Below are 23,424 nucleotides of genomic sequence, written 5' to 3' on the forward strand. Positions count from 1 at the left end.
ATAGTATTGTGCCTGCACCCTACTGATGACAGCTGAGTCTGACTCAGCAGCACCCCACTTTCTGCTTCCCTGATTAGCTAGCCCCTGCCACCTCTACCGATGTTAAAGAGGAGCTGTCACCTCTCCTAAAGTGTCTGTTTTAGGACTTACTTGCATTTCCCATGTTATAACAATTCTGGAGAATCATTTCTCGTGACTCTATGTTGTGCCATTCTTCTCATATTTCTGCTAGAAGTTTATGGATAAAGGTACAGATGGGCAGTACTGTTTGGAGGACAGCGTGCCCCCTCTTTCCGTTAAATGGTTTAACAGTTGCAATTCCACGGCAGCTATTGATCATGTGATCTAAGGGATTAAATGACTGGGATCAGAGTTATCTCCAGTCTTGGTCATTGTGGTCACTTGTCAGCTATATTTCATAGCTGGCACCTTCCACATATGGAGCTGGCGTAGCTGGTGATCCCTCTCCATACATACCCTGAGGGGGACCAAGATTATTAAAGGGGTTGTCTCACTTAAGCAAATGGCATTTGTCCTGTAGACAAAGTTAATACAAGGCACTTACTAATGTATTTTGAGTGTCCATATTGCCTCCTTTGCTGGTTTGAATCGTTTTTTTCATTACATTATACACTGCTCGTTTCCAGGGGTTATGACCACCCTGCAATCTAGCAGCTGTGACTGTGCTTGCACCGTGCTCGCACACTTCTTCGGTCCCAGCAACTAGAGAGACCAGCACCTCTTCCTACAGTGTGCAAGCACAACCACCTCTGCTGTATTGCATGGTGGTCATAACCCATGGATATGAGCAGTATATAATGCAAAGTAGGCAATATAAGGCAATAAGGCATTAGTAAGTGTCTTGTATTAACTTTCTCTACATAATAAATGCCATTTGTTGAAGTGAGACAACCCCTTTAAGAGAATGGATAGATTGCAATAACAAAAGAAGTTATCAAACTTGAAGTTATTCATTTTAGATGTTTCTATTTATCTATTTATACCTAGCCCTGTAACCATGAAAAGAGGGCATCCTGTACGTATAGAGGAAAGAAAGTTTCGCCCTTGTCATAGACAGAGATTCTTTACTTTAAGAACTTTAGAACTCTCTGCTAGAGGAGGTTGTAATGGTTGATTCATTGTACAAGTTTAAGAATGGATTGATGAATTTATTGAAAAATATATTACAACTTATGTATGTGTACTAGATTTTTGGTGGAGATGTTGATCCAAGGATTTATTCTATTGATATTTGGAGCCTAAGAAGGAATTTTTTCTCCTAATATGGGTCAGTTTCCATCTGCCTCATGGGGGTTACTTTCCTTCCAGTAGTTTAACATAGTAGAATTGTAAATTTGACTTGACAGACCTTATATCACACTATGTTTTCATTTACATTCAATCTTACACTTGGTGGATGCATGCTACACACAAGTTTTTGAAAATCCATGTTATGATTATTGGAAAAGGTCACTTTCCAAAACTGGGAACATTTCCCCCAAAAAATAGATATTTCATTGTAATCAATAATCTAAAATAGCTTATATGAGGTGGTAAATGACAAAAAATAACATCATAACATGAATTCATTGTAAGGAATGAGAAATTAATGCAATTAAAGTTTTTAGTAAGACAATTTTATTTAAAAATGAAAACCACATTTTGTCTGTTACATTTTGGAAAACCCATAGGATTATTTATACCATTATAATGAAGGTGAACATTTCAAAACATCAGGACATCTAAACCATCTGAAAAATTGTGTTTCCAATGTCTAGAAGTGTATTTTCAGTATTCACCTCTAATAACCACCTCTCAGACGAAGCACTAAATGTAATGTTGATTCCTTCTGAATGTTGTAGTCACAGAGGGTGCGACCATCTTCAAGCTGCTTGCCAGCAAAGATCAATCTCTGCTGATCTGGTGGGATGCCCTCTTTGTCTTGAATCTTTGCTTTCACATTCTCAATAGTGTCACTGGGCTCGACCTCAAGGGTGATGGTCTTGCCTGTTAAGGTTTTCACGAAGATCTGCATACCACCTCTCAGACGAAGAACAAGGTGGAGGGTGGATTCTTTCTGAATGTTGTAGTCACAGAGAGTGCGGCCATCTTCAAGCTGCTTCCCAGCAAAGATCAATCTTTGTTGATCTGGTGGGATGCCCTCTTTGTCTTGAATCTTTGCTTTCACATTCTCAATAGTGTCACTGGGCTCCACCTCAAGGGTGATGGTCTTGCCTGTTAAGGTTTTCACGAAGATCTGCATACCACCTCTCAGACGAAGAACAAGGTGGAGGGTGGATTCTTTCTGAATGTTGTAATCACAGAGAGTGCGGCCATCTTCCAGTTGCTTGCCAGCAAAGATCAATCTCTGCTGATCTGGTGGGATGCCCTCTTTGTCTTGAATCTTTGCTTTCACATTCTCAATAGTGTCACTGGGCTCAACCTCAAGGGTGATGGTCTTGCCTGTTAAGGTTTTCACGAAGATCTGCATACCACCTCTCAGACGAAGAACAAGGTGGAGGGTGGATTCTTTCTGAATGTTGTAATCACAGAGAGTGCGGCCATCTTCCAGTTGCTTGCCAGCAAAGATCAATCTCTGCTGATCTGGTGGGATGCCCTCTTTGTCTTGAATCTTTGCTTTCACATTCTCAATAGTGTCACTGGGCTCAACCTCAAGGGTGATGGTCTTGCCTGTTAAGGTTTTCACGAAGATCTGCATACCACCTCTCAGACGAAGAACAAGGTGGAGGGTGGATTCTTTCTGAATGTTGTAGTCACAGAGAGTGCGGCCATCTTCCAGTTGCTTGCCAGCAAAGATCAATCTCTGCTGATCTGGTGGGATACCCTCTTTGTCTTGAATCTTTGCTTTCACATTCTCAATAGTGTCACTGGGCTCGACCTCAAGGGTGATGGTCTTGCCTGTTAAGGTTTTCACGAAGATCTGCATACCACCTCTCAGACGAAGAACAAGATGGAGGGTGGATTCTTTCTGAATGTTGTAGTCACAGAGAGTGCGGCCATCTTCCAGTTGCTTGCCAGCAAAGATCAATCTCTGCTGATCTGGTGGGATACCCTCTTTGTCTTGAATCTTTGCTTTCACATTCTCAATAGTGTCACTGGGCTCGACCTCAAGGGTGATGGTCTTGCCTGTTAAGGTTTTCACGAAGATCTGCATACCACCCCTCAGACGAAGAACAAGATGGAGTGTTGATTCTTTCTGAATGTTGTAGTCACAGAGAGTGCGGCCATCTTCCAGCTGCTTGCCTGCAAAGATCAATCTCTGCTGATCTGGTGGGATACCCTCTTTGTCTTGGATCTTGGCCTTCACATTCTCAATAGTGTCACTGGGCTCCACCTCAAGTGTGATGGTCTTGCCAGTAAGAGTTTTTACAAAGATCTGCATTTTTACCTGGAAATTAAGATGAATATTGATGGATTAGATTATTGAAGATTCACATCCAGTGTCTTGATTTATTTAAAAAAAGACAGAAAATAAATAAATAAAGGAAGTTGCGCAGTTTATGAAGTGAAAATTGATAGATTCCATGCATTTTTTCTGGAATGATAGATTGATAATATCCATAAGTCCTACATCTTGGTTTTGCATCAATCACAACTCTGTGTATATTGCATGACAAGCTGACATCTATGCTTACAGAGAAAAACATTGTGTAACACAATGCCAATATAGTGCCAGTATAGCAATATAAATGTTATATGTAGTTGTTCTACAGACATGACTTGCTGGAAACCTCATACAATAGCACATTAGTGTAATACTAAGTGTAACATACCTTCTTTCTCTCCGAGGAATGTCAGCCAGCGTTTGATTCTGCCGTAGTCTAAGCTGCGGTGAAAACAGCTGATGGACTCTGTACCTGAAAGCAAGTATATATACTGCTTAGGGACATCAAAGAGAAAACCAACCTGTTCTCCAGGACTGGAATATCCAGTAGTCATTGCTTAATCAAGAAGTCTTCATCACTATAAGTCTTTATGATCAGTTGCCAAAAAGGGCATCGCCTTGTTATTATATCTTCCTTGTATCCATTCGTCATGATGAAAAATTGCTTAAAAGAGGCTGCAAAAGATTGACGAGCTCATTGCAAGCTATTAGACAACGCCTTGTTGCTTATATGCTAAGTTAAAGATACGTTATAGTAAGAGGAGCATTGTCGGTAAAACCAATTCACTGTGTGACACAGGGATTCTGTCTTCCATGGTTTCTGAATCTCTGTGTCACAGGGGTCCCAGTATTGACACAACCGAATAATGTTTTTTTTTGGGAGTTGTTACAAAGTCTGAGCATTAGCATCTGGAATCAATTGCTTAGAGCTCACTGATAATATCTACGTGGATACCAGAATTTTTAAGCTGTCAGACTCAGTCATGATCCACCAGAATTAATAAAGGCATCTGAACTGTGTGAAACAGACTGCAACCTGTTTATAGAATAGAAGGCCATGCTACCTAAGGGTATGGTCACACAGCTAGGTTTTTTTATGCAGTTTTTGAAGCTAAAATCAGGAGTGGATCATAAAAGGAGAGAAAGTATAAAACTGTAACAAGATACCTGAACATGTGGCCATACTCTAATGCTATGTCCTGTAAATCATTATAGTATCATATCTTAGCTACTGTAGGCTGACAACAATCCACTGATGCTAATAATACTGCAAAGCATGTGTGTTGTGCACCTTATCTTTCTGTTAATTTAAAAGCCAGGAGCCCTCAACATTCACCAGAGATATGGAAATTACTGAGTTAACAGGCTTTTTATCCACTAAATTAAAGTTGCCCACTGTCCATACACCTTCAATAGCTGTCAGCCAAATGTTCAGCAGACAGCGGCCACTCGCGACTCCCCCATGCATGCATACTTGGCTCCATCAAAGCATGCATGTGTTTTCAACAGAGGGAGAGAAGAAAGTCGCCACCAGACACTTCTGCCAGTGGCCTATCTCCTGGGAGAACAAAAGGATCGGGCATTGAGATTCAATGTGCCGACTCTTATCTTCCCCTTCCCCCCTTCCTGATGTCATCTGTCGGGGGAGAGTCTGTAGCTCTACATACATAATAGATTGTCAACCAGCCCAGCCAAAAAAAGTGGATTCAGCCAACAATGTTCTAATGCGTATGGAGGCCTTAAGTGATTATATGTGGCTAGGATATACAGTCACTTACTGATCCATAGATTTCTGACTGTTTCAACCCGGTGATCCATATCATGGAGATGCCACAACACTAGTTAACTGATACACCCATCCTAAAAATATGCAGTGAGAAGTAGGGACTAGCCACTTAAATATGGTCCTTTAACACCCACATTTACTATACAAATATATGTATTGCCTCAATATTGAAGAACATTAAAGGGGTTTTCCAGGAGTTGAATACTGGTGACCTATCCTCAGGATAGGTCAATATTTGATAGGTGCAAGTCCAGCTCCCAGCACCGTGCTGATCAGCTGTAGAGACTGAGGGACTCCAGTGAACACTGTGGCATCTTCTTAGGCCGATGACATCATGTTGATCAGTCACATGACCTATGTGTAGCACAGCCGCTATTCAATGGGCTATTCAATGTCTATACCCTGTTTATGGCTCTAGATTAGGGATGAGTGAATCGACTTCGGATGAAACATCCGAAGTCAATTTGCATAAAACTTTGTTTCAATACTATACGGAGTGAGCAATAACTTCGACTCATAGGAGCCAATACATTCTAATACTGTATGCTGCTCCTGCTCTGTACAGTATTAGAAAAAAGTTTTATGTGAATCAACTTTGGATGTTTTATCCGAAGTCGATTCGCTCATCCCTACTCTTGATTTTAGCTTTTTTTTGACCCCTGCGCTGATTCTTTGAATGTGATGCACATGGTCACAGTGTGATGATATTAAGTAGATGACATAGCTTCTCTGAGCATACAATGATGTCATACCAGTAAATATAGTTTTATTGTAGGTGTGGTGCTGAGTAAAAGCTGGTTTACATACCTGGATATAAATATATAATTATACTTCTGGATGTGCCTGTGACCTATTTCGCAGTCCATGTTAGTGATTATTAGAGGCTCGGAAGAAGAGAGGAAAGAAGAAATCCTTGACAAATATGATGAGGCCATGGACATAATCATCATTATCATCATCATCAATAATACAGTAATAAATTATAACCATTATGCCTTTGTCTCTAAAATAATCCTTTGTATTAGATATGTTTCTCATTTTTCTAGGTCATACCTCATACTTGCTTAAAGGGGATGCCTGGCCCAGGAGACAACTTACCCATTCCTTTCCAATGTGTGTCCAAATGAACAAAAAAACATTGACCTGTCCACAGCCCTGCTCTTCCAGTGCTAAGGCCCTGTCTCCAATCCAGAATTTTCTTGGTCTCCACATATATAACCACTGATCATAGGACCAATCCACTTTTGGTTAAATAGGTACCCAAAGAGGCTGAAAATGGTCTGGAAGGCACTGGAAGAGCAGAACTGTGGACAGGTGTGTGTTTTTTCATGTGGGAACACACTTGGAGGAATGAAGAAGTCCGTTTCTAGGTGTTACAACAACGGATCAAGGCCATTGCTGCTCCACTCACAAGTCCTGGGTCTTGGCCTCCCTATCAGGACTCCTGTAAAAGGAGCAGAGTTACCTTGGCAGCCAGGCCCCCAAGGGATAGAAAGAGAGTGGGTCCAGGCCGCTGCTGTAACTCTGCTCCTTCTCACAGGCTGAGTCCTGTTAGGACACAGTTCCTGCACCCATAGTGCATGCTCCCTTGGGCTCATAGAGGACCAGCATCACAACTATAACCAGCCAATGGCTGGTTACCTGTGGATATTTAAGGCACATTCCCAGTAGGAAGATGCCTGAGAAATGAGGTTCTTAGCTTTGATAGTTCCTTGAAAAGGTGTGCTGTTTTGTTGCCTGCCCATGTACCGACCTCTGATTCTCTACTGCCTGACCAGTGCCTGATTTACCGTACTGACCCTGCGCTGCCTGCCCTGACCTTAGTTCTACAAAAGTTAAAAAGCTATGCGGCATTCTGACAGCAGGTTGATCCCTAAGTAGGAATCATTCCTATTTCTATTCCATACTTCATAGAGAATAACTTGGCAATGACGTGTGACCAAATTGACATATTTATTGGTTCAATCCACTTGGGTATTAATACATTTGTAAATGTTTTCGGTCCAAACAAAACATATGTGGAACATATCCCCAGATGTGTGTATAATACAGTTTAGTACAAGAATTACCAATTATCAAGTAAAAGTGAGCAAGTTAATATATGTTATCAATGGAGGTTGTACATATATCACAAAAAGAAAATGGCACATAAAGTTATTGGCATATTAAGTTGTAGTGTTTATATTAGGTATAATGTCCATAATGGATATAATACTATCATCCTTATAGTCCAAGATATATAGAGAGTCTATAATACCCATGCGTTACTTGTGGTATATCAGAGTGGATGAATTGACCCAATCCATTTACAGGAATCCAAATACTGGGCTAAAACCATTCCAGTTGCCTCCTAATGAGGATATTAAACTCTTCTAGAGTTTTAATGTACTGTGGCCAAGGGTCTATCAGGTATGGGGGTCTGTAAAACTCTTAACCATCTTCTGTAATTAGTATTTGTCCAGTATACTAGGTTTTCATTATAGATGATGATATCTGATTTTACTCTGATGGGATGTAGCTAACTATATATTTTCCTTTGTACTTTGATTCGTATTTAATGAATAGCCCTTATGACTCAATCCTTAACTATTTACACCACTCTGTGAATTACTAAAATAATTTATTGGGTCCCTTTGTTCACTCTGAAACCCACAGAAACCCACCGGTGCTATGGACTATCTCTTTATCTTGGACTATAAGAATGATTGTATTATATCCATAATGGACGTTATGCCTTATATCAGAGATGCTCAACCTGCGGCCTTCCAGCTGTTGCAAAACTACAACTCCCAGCATGCCCTAATAGCTGAAGGCTGTCCAGGCATGCTGGGAGTTGTAGTTTTGCAACAGCTGGAGGACCACAAGTTGGGCATCCCTGCCTTATATGAATACTACAACTTAATGTGGCAGGTCCTTTTTGTGATATATGTACACCCTTCATTGATAATATATGATAATGTGCTCACTTTCACTTGATATTTCTTAATATTGTAGCATACTGTATTACACACCCATCTGGGGATATGTTCACTATATGACTATGCATGTTTTGTTTCACTAGTGTCTGAGGAAGGTCTTTGGACTGAAAACGTATACTGACCTCAGTTCTGTTTCCTGTATTCGCATGACCTGTGCCCGCCCTGACCTTGGCCTGGCTTCGGTTTTCCTTGATCCCTCAGTGCCCTGCACCAGAGTCTGACTCCCGTGGGTCATCTGTCAACTGCACTGGGACTTTCAAGCAGGTAGTGGTCTGCAGCAAAGTCCAGATCCCTGTAAAGGGTAAATACCAGGGGACCGCCAGGATAACGCCTTTAGGTCTAGCCTAAAGTGAAATCTGGTGGGTTAGCACAGTGTTTCCACACCCACTGCCATAACACTAGGTCAAATAACCCAAGTCACCAATTGTAAGTTGTAAGGTTATACAGAAACTAAATGACTCCTGTAAGAACATGGTATTGTGGAGGTTCTAAGTATTATATAATTATTAATTAGGTTTCTGAAGCTGTTAGTTACAAGAGAGAATAAAAATTCAGATGGCAACAGGGTGGCTGACAGTTAAAATGTAGAAACATACAACTGTGATGGCAGAAAAAGTCAGAAAGACCCATCTGATCTGCTCTTTTATGTGTTTTTGTGTAGTTATTTAGTAGTTTGTATTTTTTAAAATGCACTATGTCCTAATTGGCCCACTGTATTTCCACTAAATCAGGTACTACTAATCTGTCAATAAATTATACTTTCTTTTGCAATCTTTTCACCTTCTATTTTTATAATGCCTCATTGATCTGGATTTTTGGTTCCCATTCCTCAAATCTTTCTTGATGTTTTATGGCCCAGACAGTTGTGCAGAATTGAACAAGGTGTCACCATATCTCTTTATAATGGAATCAGGACCTCACCCATAGAGATGCATATAGTGTTGTGTCCAAAAGTCATACTAGCTTTACCCACTGGCTGGGACCTTAATTCAAATATGTCCAGGGCCCCATCTTGGGCCTAATTTATGTGTGTACCTAACGTATCACCATTGGGCAGGGGCGTAGCTATAGGAGGTGCAGAGGTAGCAGTCGCTACCGGGCCCAGGAGCCTGAGGGGACCCAGAGACCCATGTGCCATGTAAGAAGACACCTGTATCATAGAAAGTGCATGCTGGGAGGGCTATGTCATCGATTTTGCACTGGGGCCCATAATCTTCAAGTTACACTTCTGGCTGGAGGGAAGGGGTTAGGTCAATAATTTGGCATGAGAGGGGGGTGCGGTTTTTAAATTTTTGCCTTAGATAGCAGGAAGGCTACGTGCTCACCTGCCCCTTGCCACAAAGCACTAAGGGAAGGGGGCCCAAGCTGAACTCTTGCACCAGGGCCCATGAGCCTTTAGCTATGCCCCTGCCCTTGTGTAGGAAAATTAGACTGTGATCCTCAGATTGACAGGAGATTTGGTCAACATATTCATTATGTATGTGATTAGAAAGTCTTATGTGTACATAAAATTCGGCATTGAATTCTTTATTGAATTCTTCTTATATCTACAACCTGTATCCTAACAGCATGTTCCTATATACTTTAACTGAACTCTATAGGCAGCAGTGCTCTGTATCAATGGCTAATACGGCTATTAAAATGTCTATTTTCTTGATTGCTGCTGTAGGATTGCTGTTTCTTCATGTTTGTAAAAGGCACATAAATCACATAGGTACCAAGATTGATTTATTAAGGAGTGTCGAGAGGATCTCCTGAAATCCACATACTGTAATTTCCGGTTCCATCAGTGAAGCACGAGTAGAACATGATAACCACACGTGTATTATAGAGATATTTATTTTGATTCTTCCTGTTATTCACATAGTCATAGTCATAACATCACGGTGGATTATTATCATCCCTACATTATGATGACTATCCTACAATGGGCTACTATATAGGGGCTGGATGTATAGTGTGCCTCTACTTCGTTGGTAGATCAGGAGGATATTATGTGCATATCCATCTGAAGGTAGTGTGTGGTCTATATCATTGTAGTTTCTTATGTCTGCAATGTCATTGCAGACATAAGAAACTACAATGATATAGACCACACACTACCTTCAGATGGATATACACATAATATCCTCCTGATCTACCAACAAAGTAGAGGCACACTATACATCCAGTCCCTATATAGTAGCCCACCATATGTATTTTTAAATCTTCACTTTTAGTTTTTTGTAGTTTGTGTATTGTTAAAAATAAAGAATAAAAGTTATATTTTAAACTAAAGACCAGAAACAGGAATTTATAGTCTCAGACTATTGAATCACTATTATTGACCTCCTGGGTTCAGTGGGTCATTTGAGATATTATACTATCCTACAATGAGCCCCTGAACTTGCCCTCAGCTGTATATGTTGAACTTGGTATTACTCATGCCAATGCGTTCTGTTTGGATTTAGGTGTGGCACAATTTTGTCTCTGGGTGTATCAGATTATATGAGGATATGACTGCATAATTAGATTTATCTAGAACCGAAAACTGGTTCTACAGATACTCAGTATCAGCAATCACAGTCAGCAATACTCAGCACATCTAGTCTACTGGTGGAGGTGGTTCCCAGTAATATTGAGGATACCTACCATAGTAATAGAAATGGAGAGTGCTTTGTACCAATGTTAAAATAAGAACTCCTTATCAGAAAGTGTTCTAGCAGAGAACATGTATTTCTAGAATATATATATATATATCGTTGATGCACGTACACATACACACAAGTACACACACCAGGAATTTACATATTTGAGTGTAATTAAATACTGGACTGTCTTTTATTGAGAAGTATGCTATGAGTCTGACACTGTCAGCAGAGATTGGACAAGGTGGGAGTGTGTAGGGACACCTCAATAAACGACCACTTGTCAATCTGGTCATACATTTCCAGGAGCAATAATAAATTAACAGAGCAGAGATCTAAGAAACGGTGTAGGGTTCACCTTTGGTGAGTCTACATAAACATACGAACTTTCATACTTGTAGTAAGCTAATATTAAAAAGGGAGCCTTGAAATGCAAGGGTGCAATGGAACCCCTCTAGCCTAGGCAATCAATATCTACCAGAAAAGTTTGTAGTAGGAAACCCCTTTAAATAATTCCTTAAAGGGTTTGTCTCATCACATGAAGTGACATTTATGATGTGTACCAAACTAATATAAGTAACTTACTAATATGCTTTATGTTACAATAATGCTGCCTGATCTTTCTTCTCATAATTTTCCTTGTCTTTATACACTGCTCATCTCTAGGGGTTACGGCCACTGCTGGAATACACCAGCGGTGGCCACCGTTGCACACTGAAAATAAATAATGCCGGCCTTTCTGGTGGCTGGGATAACGAGAGCGCGCGCGCATAGTCTGCCATGCCATGCTCCTGTCCCCGTATGTCCTATGGATCTCTCACAGTGCTGGAGCGTGCACGCACAGTCACATAGGGAATTACAGCTTCTCAGCGCTGCTGGCCTGTGGTGCCAGTCATGTTCACAGGCACCAGCCCCCTAGAACAGCAGAAGTCCAGGCCTGCCGCACTGAAGAAAGGAGGTGAGACAAACCCTTTAAAGGGATATTAGAGCCATGAATTTGTTGGGGTCTCTATTTTAATGCAAATGGTACATGCACATGGCCATATACAGTCAGGTCCATAAATATTGGGACATCGACACAATTCTAACATTTTTGGCTCTATACGCCACCACAATGGATTTGAAATGAAACAAACAAGATGTGCTTTAACTGCAGACTGTCAGCTTTAATTTGAAGGTATTTACATCCAAATCAGGTGAACGGTGTAGGAATTACAACAGTTTGCATATGTGCCTCCTACTTGTTAAGGAACCAAAAGTAATGGGACAATTGGCTTCTCAGCTGTTCCATGGCCAGGTGTGTGTTATTCCTTTATTATCCCAATTACAATGAGCAGATAAAAGGTCCAGAGTTCATTTCAAGTGTGCTATTTGCATTTGGAATCTGCTGCTATCAACTCTCAAGATGAGATCCAAAGAGCTGTCACTATCAGTGAAGCAAGCCATCATTAGGCTGAAAAAACAAACAAACCCATCAGAGAGATAGCAAAAACAGAAGGCGTGGCCAAAACAACTGTTTGGAACATTCTTAAAAAGAAGGAATGCATCGGTGAGCTCAGCAACACCTAAAGACCTGGAAGACCACGGAAAATAACTGCAATGGATGACCGAAGAATTCTTTCCCTGGTGAAGAAAACACCCTTCACAACAGTTGGCCAGATCAAGAACACTCTCCAGGAGGTACGGGTATGTGTGTCAAAGTCAACAATCAAGAGAAGACTTCACCAGAGTGAATACAGAGGGTTCACCACAAGATGTAAACCATGGTTGGGCCTCAAAAACAGGAAGGCCAGATTAGAGTTTGCCAAACGACATCTAATAAAGCCTTTACAGTTCTGGAACAACATCCTATGGACAGATGAGACCAAGATCAACTTGTACCAGAGTGATGGGAAGAGAAGAGTATGGAGAAGGAAAGGAAATGCTCATGATCCTAAGCATACCACCTCATCAGTGAAGCATGGTGGTGGTAGTGTCATGGCGTGGGCATGTATGGCTGCCAATGGAACTGGTTCTCTTGTATTTATTGATGATGTGACTGCTGACAAAAGCCGCAGGATGAATTCTGAAGTGTTTCGGGCAATATTATCTGCTCATATTCAGCCAAATGCTTCAGAACTCATTGGACGGCGCTTCACAGTGCAGATGGACAATAACCCAAAGCATATTGCAAAAGCAACCAAAGAGTTTTTTAAGGGAAAGAAGTGGAATGTTATGCAATGGCCAAGTCAATCACCTGACCTGAATCCGATTGAGCATGCATTTCACTTGCTGAAGACAAAACTGAAGGGAAAATGCCCCAAGAACAAGCAGGAACTGAAGACAGTTGCAGTAGAGGCCTGGCAGAGCATCACCAGGGATGAAACCCAGCGTCTGGTGATGTCTATGCTTTCCAGACTTCAGGCTGTAATTGAGATGCAAAGGATTTGCAACCAAGTATTAAAAAGTGAAAGTTTGATTTATGATTATTATTCTGCCCCATAAATTTTGTGGGAGGCACATATGCAAACTGTTGTAATTCCTACACCACTCACCTGATTTGGATGTAAATATCCTCAAATTAAAGCTGACAGTCTGAAATTAAAGCACATCTTGTTCGTTTCATTTCAAATTCATTGTGGTGGTGTATAGAGCCCAAAAATGTTAGAATTGTGTCGATGTCCCAATATTTATGGACCTGACTGTAGCACATGTAGCCAAGCAGATCTATATGCATCCAGATACAAACTACAGGTACATATACAATTTAAAGAAGCTTGGATATTTTCTTCTTTTAGTATTCTTGTAATCTTGTAAGGCTTTACTAATTAATTGATTTGTGTAATAGGATCTATAAAGAACCCCATCTAAAGGGGTTATCCCATGAAGAGTGTTACTATGCAAGGAAAAGAACTTTGCAAATGAAGTATTACTGCAATATAAATGCAATTAAAAAAAATTAGGTTTTTCACATGCATTACATTTTCCTCTCTGGTAGCGCCCCCTGCTGTTTCTCCTGTGGTCAAAATTCTGGTCCACCTTCTCCTGTATTCAATGCCAGCATAGTGATAGAGAAGCAGGTGACGTGGCCTGGACACCTTTCATTCGTTTTTGCCTGGTTCTCAATTCACACAAATATATAGTGGTATCTCTTTCTAGACAACGGAGAATGAAATTTCAGGGAGGAGAGGGAGAGGAGTGCTGTTTGTTAATGGAATTTGCTGGGGCTGTGTCTGAGGAACTATTTTCTGTGCAAGCAAAGGCTGGGGTGGCACTATCTAACAATTTTCTGTGTCTCATAGGGCAGGTGCACTCCAAACAAACTCATCTTTAAGATGACCACTCAACTTGTGGGTGCTGCTTGGCGCAGAAAGAAACAGGGTTTCCATTACATAAGTGTAGAGGATCTCAAAGCGAGTGCAAAGGAAAAGTGGATTAAAAGTCTTGTCCAAAATTTTCATATTGATGGCCTATCAATATCTGATCGTTGAGCGTCCTAGCCCCAGAACCCTGCCAATCAGCTGTTTGAAGAGGTCGCTGTGGAGTCACACTTATCAGTCATGTGGCCTAGACACAACTCAGACCCATTCAAGTGAATGGGGCTGAGCTGCAATACCAAGCACAGCTGCTATCCAATGGATGGCACTGTTATTGGTAAACTGCGAGGTGCTGTGCTCACCAGAGCATTGTGGCCTCCTTAAACGGCTGATCAGAAGGGGGTGTCGGGTGTTGGACTCTCACCGATCTGATATTGATGACCTATCCTGAGGATACATCTTCAGTATTAAACACCCAGACAACCCCTTAAATTTATCATTGCAACCAAGTTACAGATTTTATTCAATAAAGAGATTTTTAAAAATGAGAGGTGGTTTACTTGGATGATAGCACCACTATACCTTATCACTGGTTTGAAGAAAACTCCTCAATGTGTTTTTCAGATGACAAATGGATCTGTGCACCAAAAACCTGAACACCCCATGAGAATAGTGCTTAAATCATAGGGGTATACCATGTTGTTAGGGAAAAAAGAGGGGTTCACAGGATAAATGGTAAATAGCAGAGCAGTGAGAATCTAACATCTGGGGCCCCCACTGATCAGCTGTTTTGCACAGCCAACGGGACAGAAAACTATACAGTATATGGAGCTGGAAGCACAAGGTTCCATCCATGGTGTTGTAGCCATACCAGGGTACTGCAGTTCAACTCCCATTCTTCTGTCCATTGTACAGTTTCAAGGGCTGGTGGGTGCTCAAAAAAGCTAATCGGTCGTGGGTGTAAGACGCCCGCTGTTCTAATATTGATGGCCTATTCTGAGGATAAGCCCCCAAAGTCCCAGAAAACCCCTTTATCAAGCAAGGGATGAGGAACTGGCTCTCTTCTAGGTATGCCATTAGGTCCCCTGAACTTATTTATAATTCTGTATTTATATAGATTTCCCTGTTATACATAATATGGAAAACACTGTGCATTTCATTTGCAGTATCTGGCATACTATAGAACATGGATCATTAGCTTGAATTGCTCTTAGTGCTTGCTTCATATTATGATTAGTGGTAATAATTTAGCATGAGTATGTCTTCCTTCTTGTAGAACATTTTGAACTTCATTATTCCTCTCATCATTCCACTCTATCATTCTGGTCCAAATTTTTATATTTTCTTTTGAAGAAACCGCACTGCAAACACAAGAGTACATATGAATAAAAAATATTATTAATAGTACATAGTAGTGAAAGTGGTTGTCTGACTAAAATTCAAAACAAAAATGGCTGAACACCATGGCTAAAAATACAAAATTGAACACTATGCAACGCAAAATATATGAACTAATGCTATACTCACAATATGAATGAATGTGATGTACTTAGCAAGTACATTTTGAGCCCATCCACCACAACAAGATGACCTCTTTTGTGTGGGAACCTACGCTAAATGCTACCTCTTCTGGTGCCAAATGGCCTACAATGAATGTTGGGAATTCAGGCTCCACATATATACTGAACCCACTCTTGTATGCTTCCTCTCCTGGTGCCAGCAGACCTCTTTCACTCAGGTACCAGTGTAGTAGAAAGCTGAAGCCTTCTCTGCCTGTTTTCATTGGAGGTCCATTGGTACCAGGAAAGGTAGCATGCAAGAATGGATTCAGTGTATATGTTGAGCCTCATTTCCCTAAATTCATTGGAGGTCGTTTGGCACTAGCAGAGGTAGCATTTAGCGTAGGTTCCCGTCCAAAAGAGGTTACCTTGCCATGGTGTAGGGGCACAAATTATTTTGATCAAAATGTATTTGCGAAGTACCTCACATTCATATAGTGAATATATAATTAGTTCATATATTTGGTGTTTACCGAGTGCTGTTGCAAAATGCAAACTGAATCAGAGGTAGCAAATGTGTAAAAATAAAAAGCATCACTCATCTTTGAAAATCCCACAGTTCCAGCGCCATGTTTCACGTCATCATCATTTCCAGTCCTGTAAAGTGATGTTCTGCTTCCATTGACCTGACCCTTGCCGTCAATCATTGGCCTCAGCAGTCACATACCATTCTTATACACATGAACACTGCAGCGGTCCCATGAATGGGAGCAGAAAGTCATCAGTTCCAGTATGGCGGGGACTGGAAATGGTCGTAATGGAATTTTTTTTTATACACACCCCTGTTTTTAATTAATTTTTCATTTTGGTTGGACAACCTTTTTAATCATCTATGATTTTAAATATACACTAACCAATCATCTTCCAGTCATTCATTTGTGTTCAAAATGAAATAGATCTAATAAGCAGTATGATATATTTCTTATTTATTAGGTCATGTACTAACTTTCTAAGCCAGGTTTTTGGTGGTGAAAAGTTCCAAATTTGTTGCTTTTTGTGATTTTTTTTTTTTAGCTTGTTTCCAAAAGGTTGGGCAGGAGGGGGTGGGCCGCAGGCATGAACTATGCGGCCTGACTCATTTAACAACAAATGCGCCAGAAAATCAGCACACATTACACCAGAAATCTACTCCAGCTCCTGTCCTGGCGCATAGACAGCACCATCATTTGGCTTTAACTTCAAAATCGTTGCAACCATTGGTCGCTCTGGATGGACAAAAGTTTGGACACATGTGGCAGCTGGAACGTGTAAACCTGTCCTAAGGCAGCTGGTTGCAGAAGGAGCACTCTCCAACTGTTCTGTCTGCAATAGTTGACCAGGAACACTAAAGGTGGCCATACACATGAATGACTGCTGAAAGGTGTGCACCTCCTGTAGTTCCCCTACAGTAGTAATAAGGCCCTCCTTATAGAGCCCCAGTAATCATAATGTGCCCCAATAGTGCCCCCAGTAATAAGAAGGCCCTCCTGTAGTCCCCCTCCAGTAGTAATAAGGCCCTCCTTATAGAGCCCAAGTAATCATAATGTGCCCCATTAGTGCCCCCAGTAATAAGAAGGCCCTCCTGTAGTTTCTGCAGTAGTAATAAGATCCCCATATAGTGCCCCAATAGAAAAGAAAAATGTCCCCTGTAGTGCCCCCAGTAGTAATAGGACCATCATACAGTGCCCCTGTAGTGAAAATGACATATGATAGGACTACCACCACGAAAACAGGCCCAAAAAAAGGGAAGAGCCTCCTGAATTTTGATCTCTGATCATTTGTATTTAGTCTCGAAATTGAACATTCAGGTACATTTATCAAAACTTGTGAAAAGGAAAACTGTCTTAGATGCCCACAGCAACCATCAGATTCCACCTTACATTTTTTAGAGCTCCTTTGGAAAATAAAAAGTGGAATCTGATTGATTGCTATGGGCAACTAAACCAGTTCTACCAGTTTTGATACATCTCCCTCATTATCTTCCATTTTCTAGATGACTCTAGATGAGCATTTCATGTTTAATCATGTATGTCCTGTAACTTACCTTTACAAGAATTATAACAATAATCAACAGAAGCACAAATCCCCCTACAGAACTGCCAATGACCACAGGAAGAATATGGATCTCTTGATTTTTAAGAATCATAATGGATAACTGAAAAACAATAGTAGAAAAGAACGTTTAAATAGGGAGAAAAGAACAAGTATTCCTATCTAGTCAGAAAATTATTATGATTCGGTGTTGGACTGGGGTTCTAATAAGTTTTTAATCAAAGAAATAGACCTCTAAAGGTGTCTCCAAGTTGCATTTTTCTCCTGGACCTTTGGTGCACCCGATAGTATGAAAGCCTGAGCCTACCAGAAGTCCTCAGGTACTCTAGTGGGCTAGAACAATGGTGTTAAGATTGAAAACAGAAGACAGATACTGCCATTTGTTCAGCCACATATTTAATTCAAAGGAAATGTCAATCATTGCAGAAAAACAAAGCAAACATACTGAAAAAACTAATATATCCAGTAGGTTGCATCACAGTCTGTAGAGGCCCCTGGGCAAAACCTCAACATTATCCAAATAATAATACCGTGCTCACATCCCAGATTACCAAGCCTTAGATACCTGTAGTTGCTGTTGATGCAGTACCCAGGATAGGGTACATGCAAATTGTTTTGGTTACATAATGTTATTTAATATGTTAATGCCTTGTAATGCACCAACATATCTCTCTATGGATTAGTCGGGGGTTAATAATCCTTACTCTGCCCTTGTAAGAAGTTAGTTGATGGATTTAGGTCCACCCCTAGCTCACTTCTAGTTAGCTGAGGGAGTGAGAAGAAGTTACATGTGCTCACTTCTCAGAGAACTAGGCCTTCATCCCGCAGAATCACCATCTGAGAGATACACGGAGAGAAAACCATCTCTACTTCACAGTACTCCACAGGGAGAAAGGAAAGAACTTGAAGGTCTACAATCTGCATGGCTGAGCATTACAAGTGGTATTTGTTGTTTAAGGCCTCATGCACACGACCGTTCCGTTTTTTTCGGTCCGCAAACCGTGGATCCGCAGAAAATGGAAGCCGCCCGTGTGCCTTCCACAATTTGCGGAACGGAAAGGGCGGCCCATTGTAGAAATGCCTATTCTTGTCCGCAAAACGGACAAGAATAGGACATGCTATATTTATTTTGCGGGGCCACGGAACAGAGCAACGGATGCGGACAGCACACGGAGTGCTGTCCGCATCTTTTGCGGCCCCATTGAAGTTACCAAAACAACGGCCGTGTGCATGAGGCCTTAGGCTGATAAAGACTTTACTGCAGAGAGAGGGACATTGCTAAAACACCTGTCACTCTTGGACACGCTCTGTCCCGCTGTATCTTAATCCTGTACCCTTCAGCTGGGAATTATAACCACCATTGCAAGAATAATACTTCCAGCCTTAAATTCTGCAGAGAGACACTCAGCAGGGATAGAGGGAAGGAGTACTACAATCCCCATCTTGGCCTATATCCATACATTGCTATCTGGACAGATTTGCACTGTCAATTGTTTGGAACTATGTTTTGGTATTGTTGGATGTACGACAACTGGCCTGGTTACTAAAGCTACTTTTACACTCGTGGTAGCCTTTTCCAGCAGGCTGTTCCAGTGGGGAAGCAGCCTGCCGGATCCGTGCTACCGCAAGTCCACCGTGCCGCTGTTAGTCCGCTCCGGCGCCATTCCCTATAATGGGGGCAGGCCGGAGGTCCGGCCGCAGCACGGCAAACATGCCGAGAGTCAGCCGGACAAAAATTACAGCACGCTGCGGTTTTGTCCGTCCTCCTCTCTGCTTGTTTGCTGTGCTGCGGCCGGACCTCCAGCCCACCCCCATTATAGTGAGCGGACTAACGGCGGCACGGTGGACTTGCAGTAGCATGGATCCCCCGTGGGAACAGACTGCTGGAAAAGGCTGCCGCAAGTGTAAAAAGTAGCCTAACTCCAGTGCAATTCACTGGCCACTGCACCTACATCTCCTGCCTTGCATCATCTGGGTTTCTGCCCAAAGGAAGAAAGGATGTGCTCTCCTATTACTGCCCTAGGTAAGACTGGTGTGAGAATTGTCACTGCGAATGATTATTGCAGCCAGGGCCACTACCACTCCCATCCTCCTCCCCTCCACTCCAGGTCATGTGGCATTGAGACGTCCTGATGAGCATGGTGGAAATCCATTCCTAGAGACAAAACATTACTTTATCTTCAGTGTCGGACCAGGGTTCCAGAGGATCCACCAGTGGGCCCAGTCTCTGAAGCCATCGTGGAGCCCCAAAGGTCCAGAAGAAAAATCCCCTTTGGAGCTGCTTTTAGATTTAATCACGTGCTACTAGAGTCTATTTCTCTGATTCAAAACATATTAGACTTTATAGATGATGATGTAGAGGATGAGCCATGACAATAATTTCCTTCTTAACAAGGTGCATGAAGTAAAGGTACATTTACTGCCCTGACGAAATGCATGGCACTGTGCCCCGTAAACAATGAAATGGCTACAGCACTCTGATCAGGTCATTCATAATAAAAAAACAAAAAAATTTAATAAAATCCCTTTAACAAAATAAGATCGAGTAATTCAGTTAGGCAAAAATTGCACCAAGATAGTGCCGGCTAATTTTATACACCATGTACTAATATGGCACACATCACAGCAGGCTAGAAACGCTTCTCTTCATTACACCACGTCATGACTATCATGCATTTAGCATTTACGTCAGTATCTTTTGCCAAGGTAGCCTATTAAAAACTGTTTTACCAAGCAGCTTCAAAGTACCTATTTTCAAATCTTTTATGCCCACCCCAGAACAATAATTTTTTTAAATAGAGCACACACCACAGGTGCCACTTTTCCCCCATATTGGCCCAATTATTTTGGTAAAGGTACCCCCCCCCCTTCATTTACTAAAATAAGGTAATATTTTAGGAGAGCAACTGAAGTAATAACGGGAATGGGTGGACTACAGTACCCAGAAAGATTGTCAAAATTAGGGTTATTCAGTTTAGAAAAAAGACGACTGAGGGGAGATCTAATTACTATGTACAGGGAGTGCAGAATTATTAGGCAAGTTGTATTTTTGAGGATTAATTTTATTATTGAACAACAACCATGTTCTCAATGAACCCAAAAAACTCATTAATATCAAAGCTGAATATTTTTGGAAGTAGTTTTTAGTTTGTTTTTAGTTTTAGCTATTTTAGGGGGATATCTGTGTGTGCAGGTGACTATTACTGTGCATAATTATTAGGCAACATAACAAAAAACAAATGTATACCCATTTCAATTATTTATTTTTATCAGTGAAACCAATATAACAGCTCAACATTCACAAATATACATTTCTGACATTCAAAAACAAAACAAAAACAAATCAGTGACCAATATAGCCACCTTTCTTTGCAAGGACACTCAAAAGCCTGCCATCCATGGATTCTGTCAGTGTTTTGATCTGTTCACCATCAACATTGTGTGCAGCAGCAACCACAGCCTCCCAGACACTGTTCAGAGAGGTGTACTGTTTTCCCTCCTTGTAAATCTCACATTTGATGATGGACCACAGGTTCTCAATGGGGTTCAGATCAGGTGAACAAGGAGGCCATGTCATTAGATTTTCTTCTTTTATACCCTTTCTTGCCAGCCACGCTGTGGAGTACTTGGACGCGTGTGATGGAGCATTGTCCTGCATGAAAATCATGTTTTTCTTGAAGGATGCAGACTTCTTCCTGTACCACTGCTTGAAGAAGGTTTCTTCTAGAAACTGGCAGTAGGACTGGGAGTTGAGCTTGACTCCATCCTCAACCCGAAAAGGCCCCACAAGCTCATCTTTGATGATACCAGCCCAAACCAGTACTCCACCTCCACCTTGCTGGCGTCTGAGTCGGACTGGAGCTCTCTGCCCTTTACCAATCCAGCCATGGGCCCATCCATCTGGTCCATCAAGACTCACTCTCATTTCATCAGTCCATAAAACCTTAGAAAAATCAGTCTTGAGATATTTCTTGGCCCAGTCTTGACGTTTCAGCTTGTGTGTCTTGTTCAGTGGTGGTCGTCTTTCAGCCTTTCTTATCTTGGCCATGTCTCTGAGTATTGCACACCTTGTGCTTTTGGGCACTCCAGTGATGTTGCAGCTCGGAAATATGGCCAAACTGGTGGCAAGTGGCATCTTGGCAGCTGCACGCTTGACTTTTCTCAGTTCATGGGCAGTTATTTTGCGCCTTGGTTTTTCCACACGCTTCTTGCGACCCTGTTGACTATTTTGAATGAAACGCTTGATTGTTCGATGATCACGCTTCAGAAGCTTTGCAATTTTAAGAGTGCTGCATCCCTCTGCAAGATATCTCACTATTTTTGACTTTTCTGAGCCTGTCAAGTCCTTCTTTTGACCCATTTTGCCAAAGGAAAGGAAGTTGCCTAATAATTATGCACACCTAATATAGGGTGTTGATGTCATTAGACCACACCCCTTCTCATTACAGAGATGCACATCACCTAATATGCTTAATTGGTAGTAGGCTTTCGAGCCTATACAGCTTGGAGTAAGACAACATGCATAAAGAGGATGATGTGGTCAAAATACTCATTTGCCTAATAATTCTGCACGCAGTGTATATATATACAGTACAGACCAAAAGTTTGGACACACCTTCTCATTCAAAGAGTTTTCTTTATTTTCATAACTATGAAAATTGTAGATTCACACTGAAGGCATCAAAACTATGAATTAACACATGTGGAATTATATACATAACAAACAAGTGTGAAACTACTGGAAATATGTCATATTCTAGGTTCTTCAAAGTAGCCACCTTTTGCTTTGATTACTGCTTTGCACACTCTTGGCATTCTCTTGATGAGCTTCAAGAGGTAGTCCCCTGAAATGGTTTTCACTTCACAGGTGTGCCCTGTCAGGTTTAATAAGTGGGATTTCTTGCCTTATAAATGGTGTTGGGACCATCAGTTGCGTTGAGGAGAAGTCAGGTGGATACACAGCTGATAGTCCTACTGAATAGACTGTTAGAATTTGTATTATGGCAAGAAAAAAGCAGCTAAGTAAAGAAAAACGAGTGGCCATCATTACTTTAAGAAATGAAGGTCAGTCAGTCAGCCGAAAAATTGGGAAAACTTTGAAAGTAAGGGCTATTTGACCATGAAGGAGAGTGATGGGGTGCTGCGCCAGATGACCTGGCCTCCACAGTCACCGGACCGGAACCCAGTCGAGATGGTTTGGGGTGAGCTGGACCGCAGAGTGAAGGCAAAAGGGCCAACAAGTGCTAAGCATCTCTGGGAACTCCTTCAAGATTGTTGGAAGACCATTTCAGGGGACTACCTCTTGAAGCTCATCAAGAGAATGCCAAGAGTGTGCAAAGCAGTAATCAAAGCAAAAGGTGGCTACTTTGAAGAACCTAGAATATTACATATTTTCAGTTGTTTCACACTTGTTTGTTATGTATATAATTCCACATGTGTTAATTCATAGTTTTGATGCCTTCATTAGTCATGAAAATAAAGAAAACTCTTTGAATGAGAAGGTGTGTCCAAACTTTTGGTCTGTACTGTATATCAGGGGTCAGTACAGAGATCTATCCCATCATCTATTTATCCCCAGGACTGTGACTGTGACGAGGGGACATCCTCTGCGTCTGGAGGATAGAAGGTTTGTACACAAACATAGAAGAGGATTCTTTACGGTAAGAGCAGTGAGACTATGGAACTCTCTGCCTGAGGAGGTGGTGATGGTGAGTACAATAAAGGAATTCAAGAGCGACATG

At 41.4% G+C, this 23,424-nt stretch overlaps 2 protein-coding genes across 2 annotated transcripts in view; both read right to left on the minus strand.

The window, feature by feature from the left end:
* Window positions 1-1,639: 1,639 nt before the first annotated feature.
* On the minus strand, window positions 1,640-3,815 carry LOC120994644 (polyubiquitin-C-like). The gene is made up of 2 exons (XM_040423360.1): window positions 3,795-3,815; window positions 1,640-3,409 (listed from the first exon to the last, which is right to left on the minus strand). The coding sequence occupies exon 2, from the start codon at window positions 3,401-3,403 to the stop codon at window positions 1,802-1,804; it is 1,602 nt and encodes a 533-aa protein (XP_040279294.1). The 5' UTR covers window positions 3,404-3,409; window positions 3,795-3,815; the 3' UTR covers window positions 1,640-1,801.
* Window positions 3,816-13,502: 9,687 nt separating this feature from the next.
* The window catches only part of ITGAE (integrin subunit alpha E), a 137,953-nt gene continuing 128,031 nt past the window's right edge, over window positions 13,503-23,424 (minus strand). The window contains exons 31-32 of the mRNA XM_040423354.1: window positions 17,676-17,786; window positions 13,503-15,454 (exon numbers count right to left, since the gene is read on the minus strand). Coding sequence (XP_040279288.1) covers window positions 15,398-15,454; window positions 17,676-17,786 — 168 coding nt within the window. The 3' untranslated portion in view covers window positions 13,503-15,397. The remainder of the gene's footprint in view (window positions 15,455-17,675; window positions 17,787-23,424) is intronic.

This window comes from Bufo bufo, chromosome 3, assembly GCF_905171765.1.
Source record: "Bufo bufo chromosome 3, aBufBuf1.1, whole genome shotgun sequence".
Classification (NCBI taxonomy): Eukaryota; Metazoa; Chordata; class Amphibia; order Anura; family Bufonidae; genus Bufo; species Bufo bufo.

What these genes read in the sequence shown, in the direction of transcription:
- LOC120994644 (XM_040423360.1), bottom strand. Translation starts at nt 3,403, where the DNA reads ATGCAGATCTTTGTAAAAACTCTTACTGGCAAGACCATCACACTTGAG.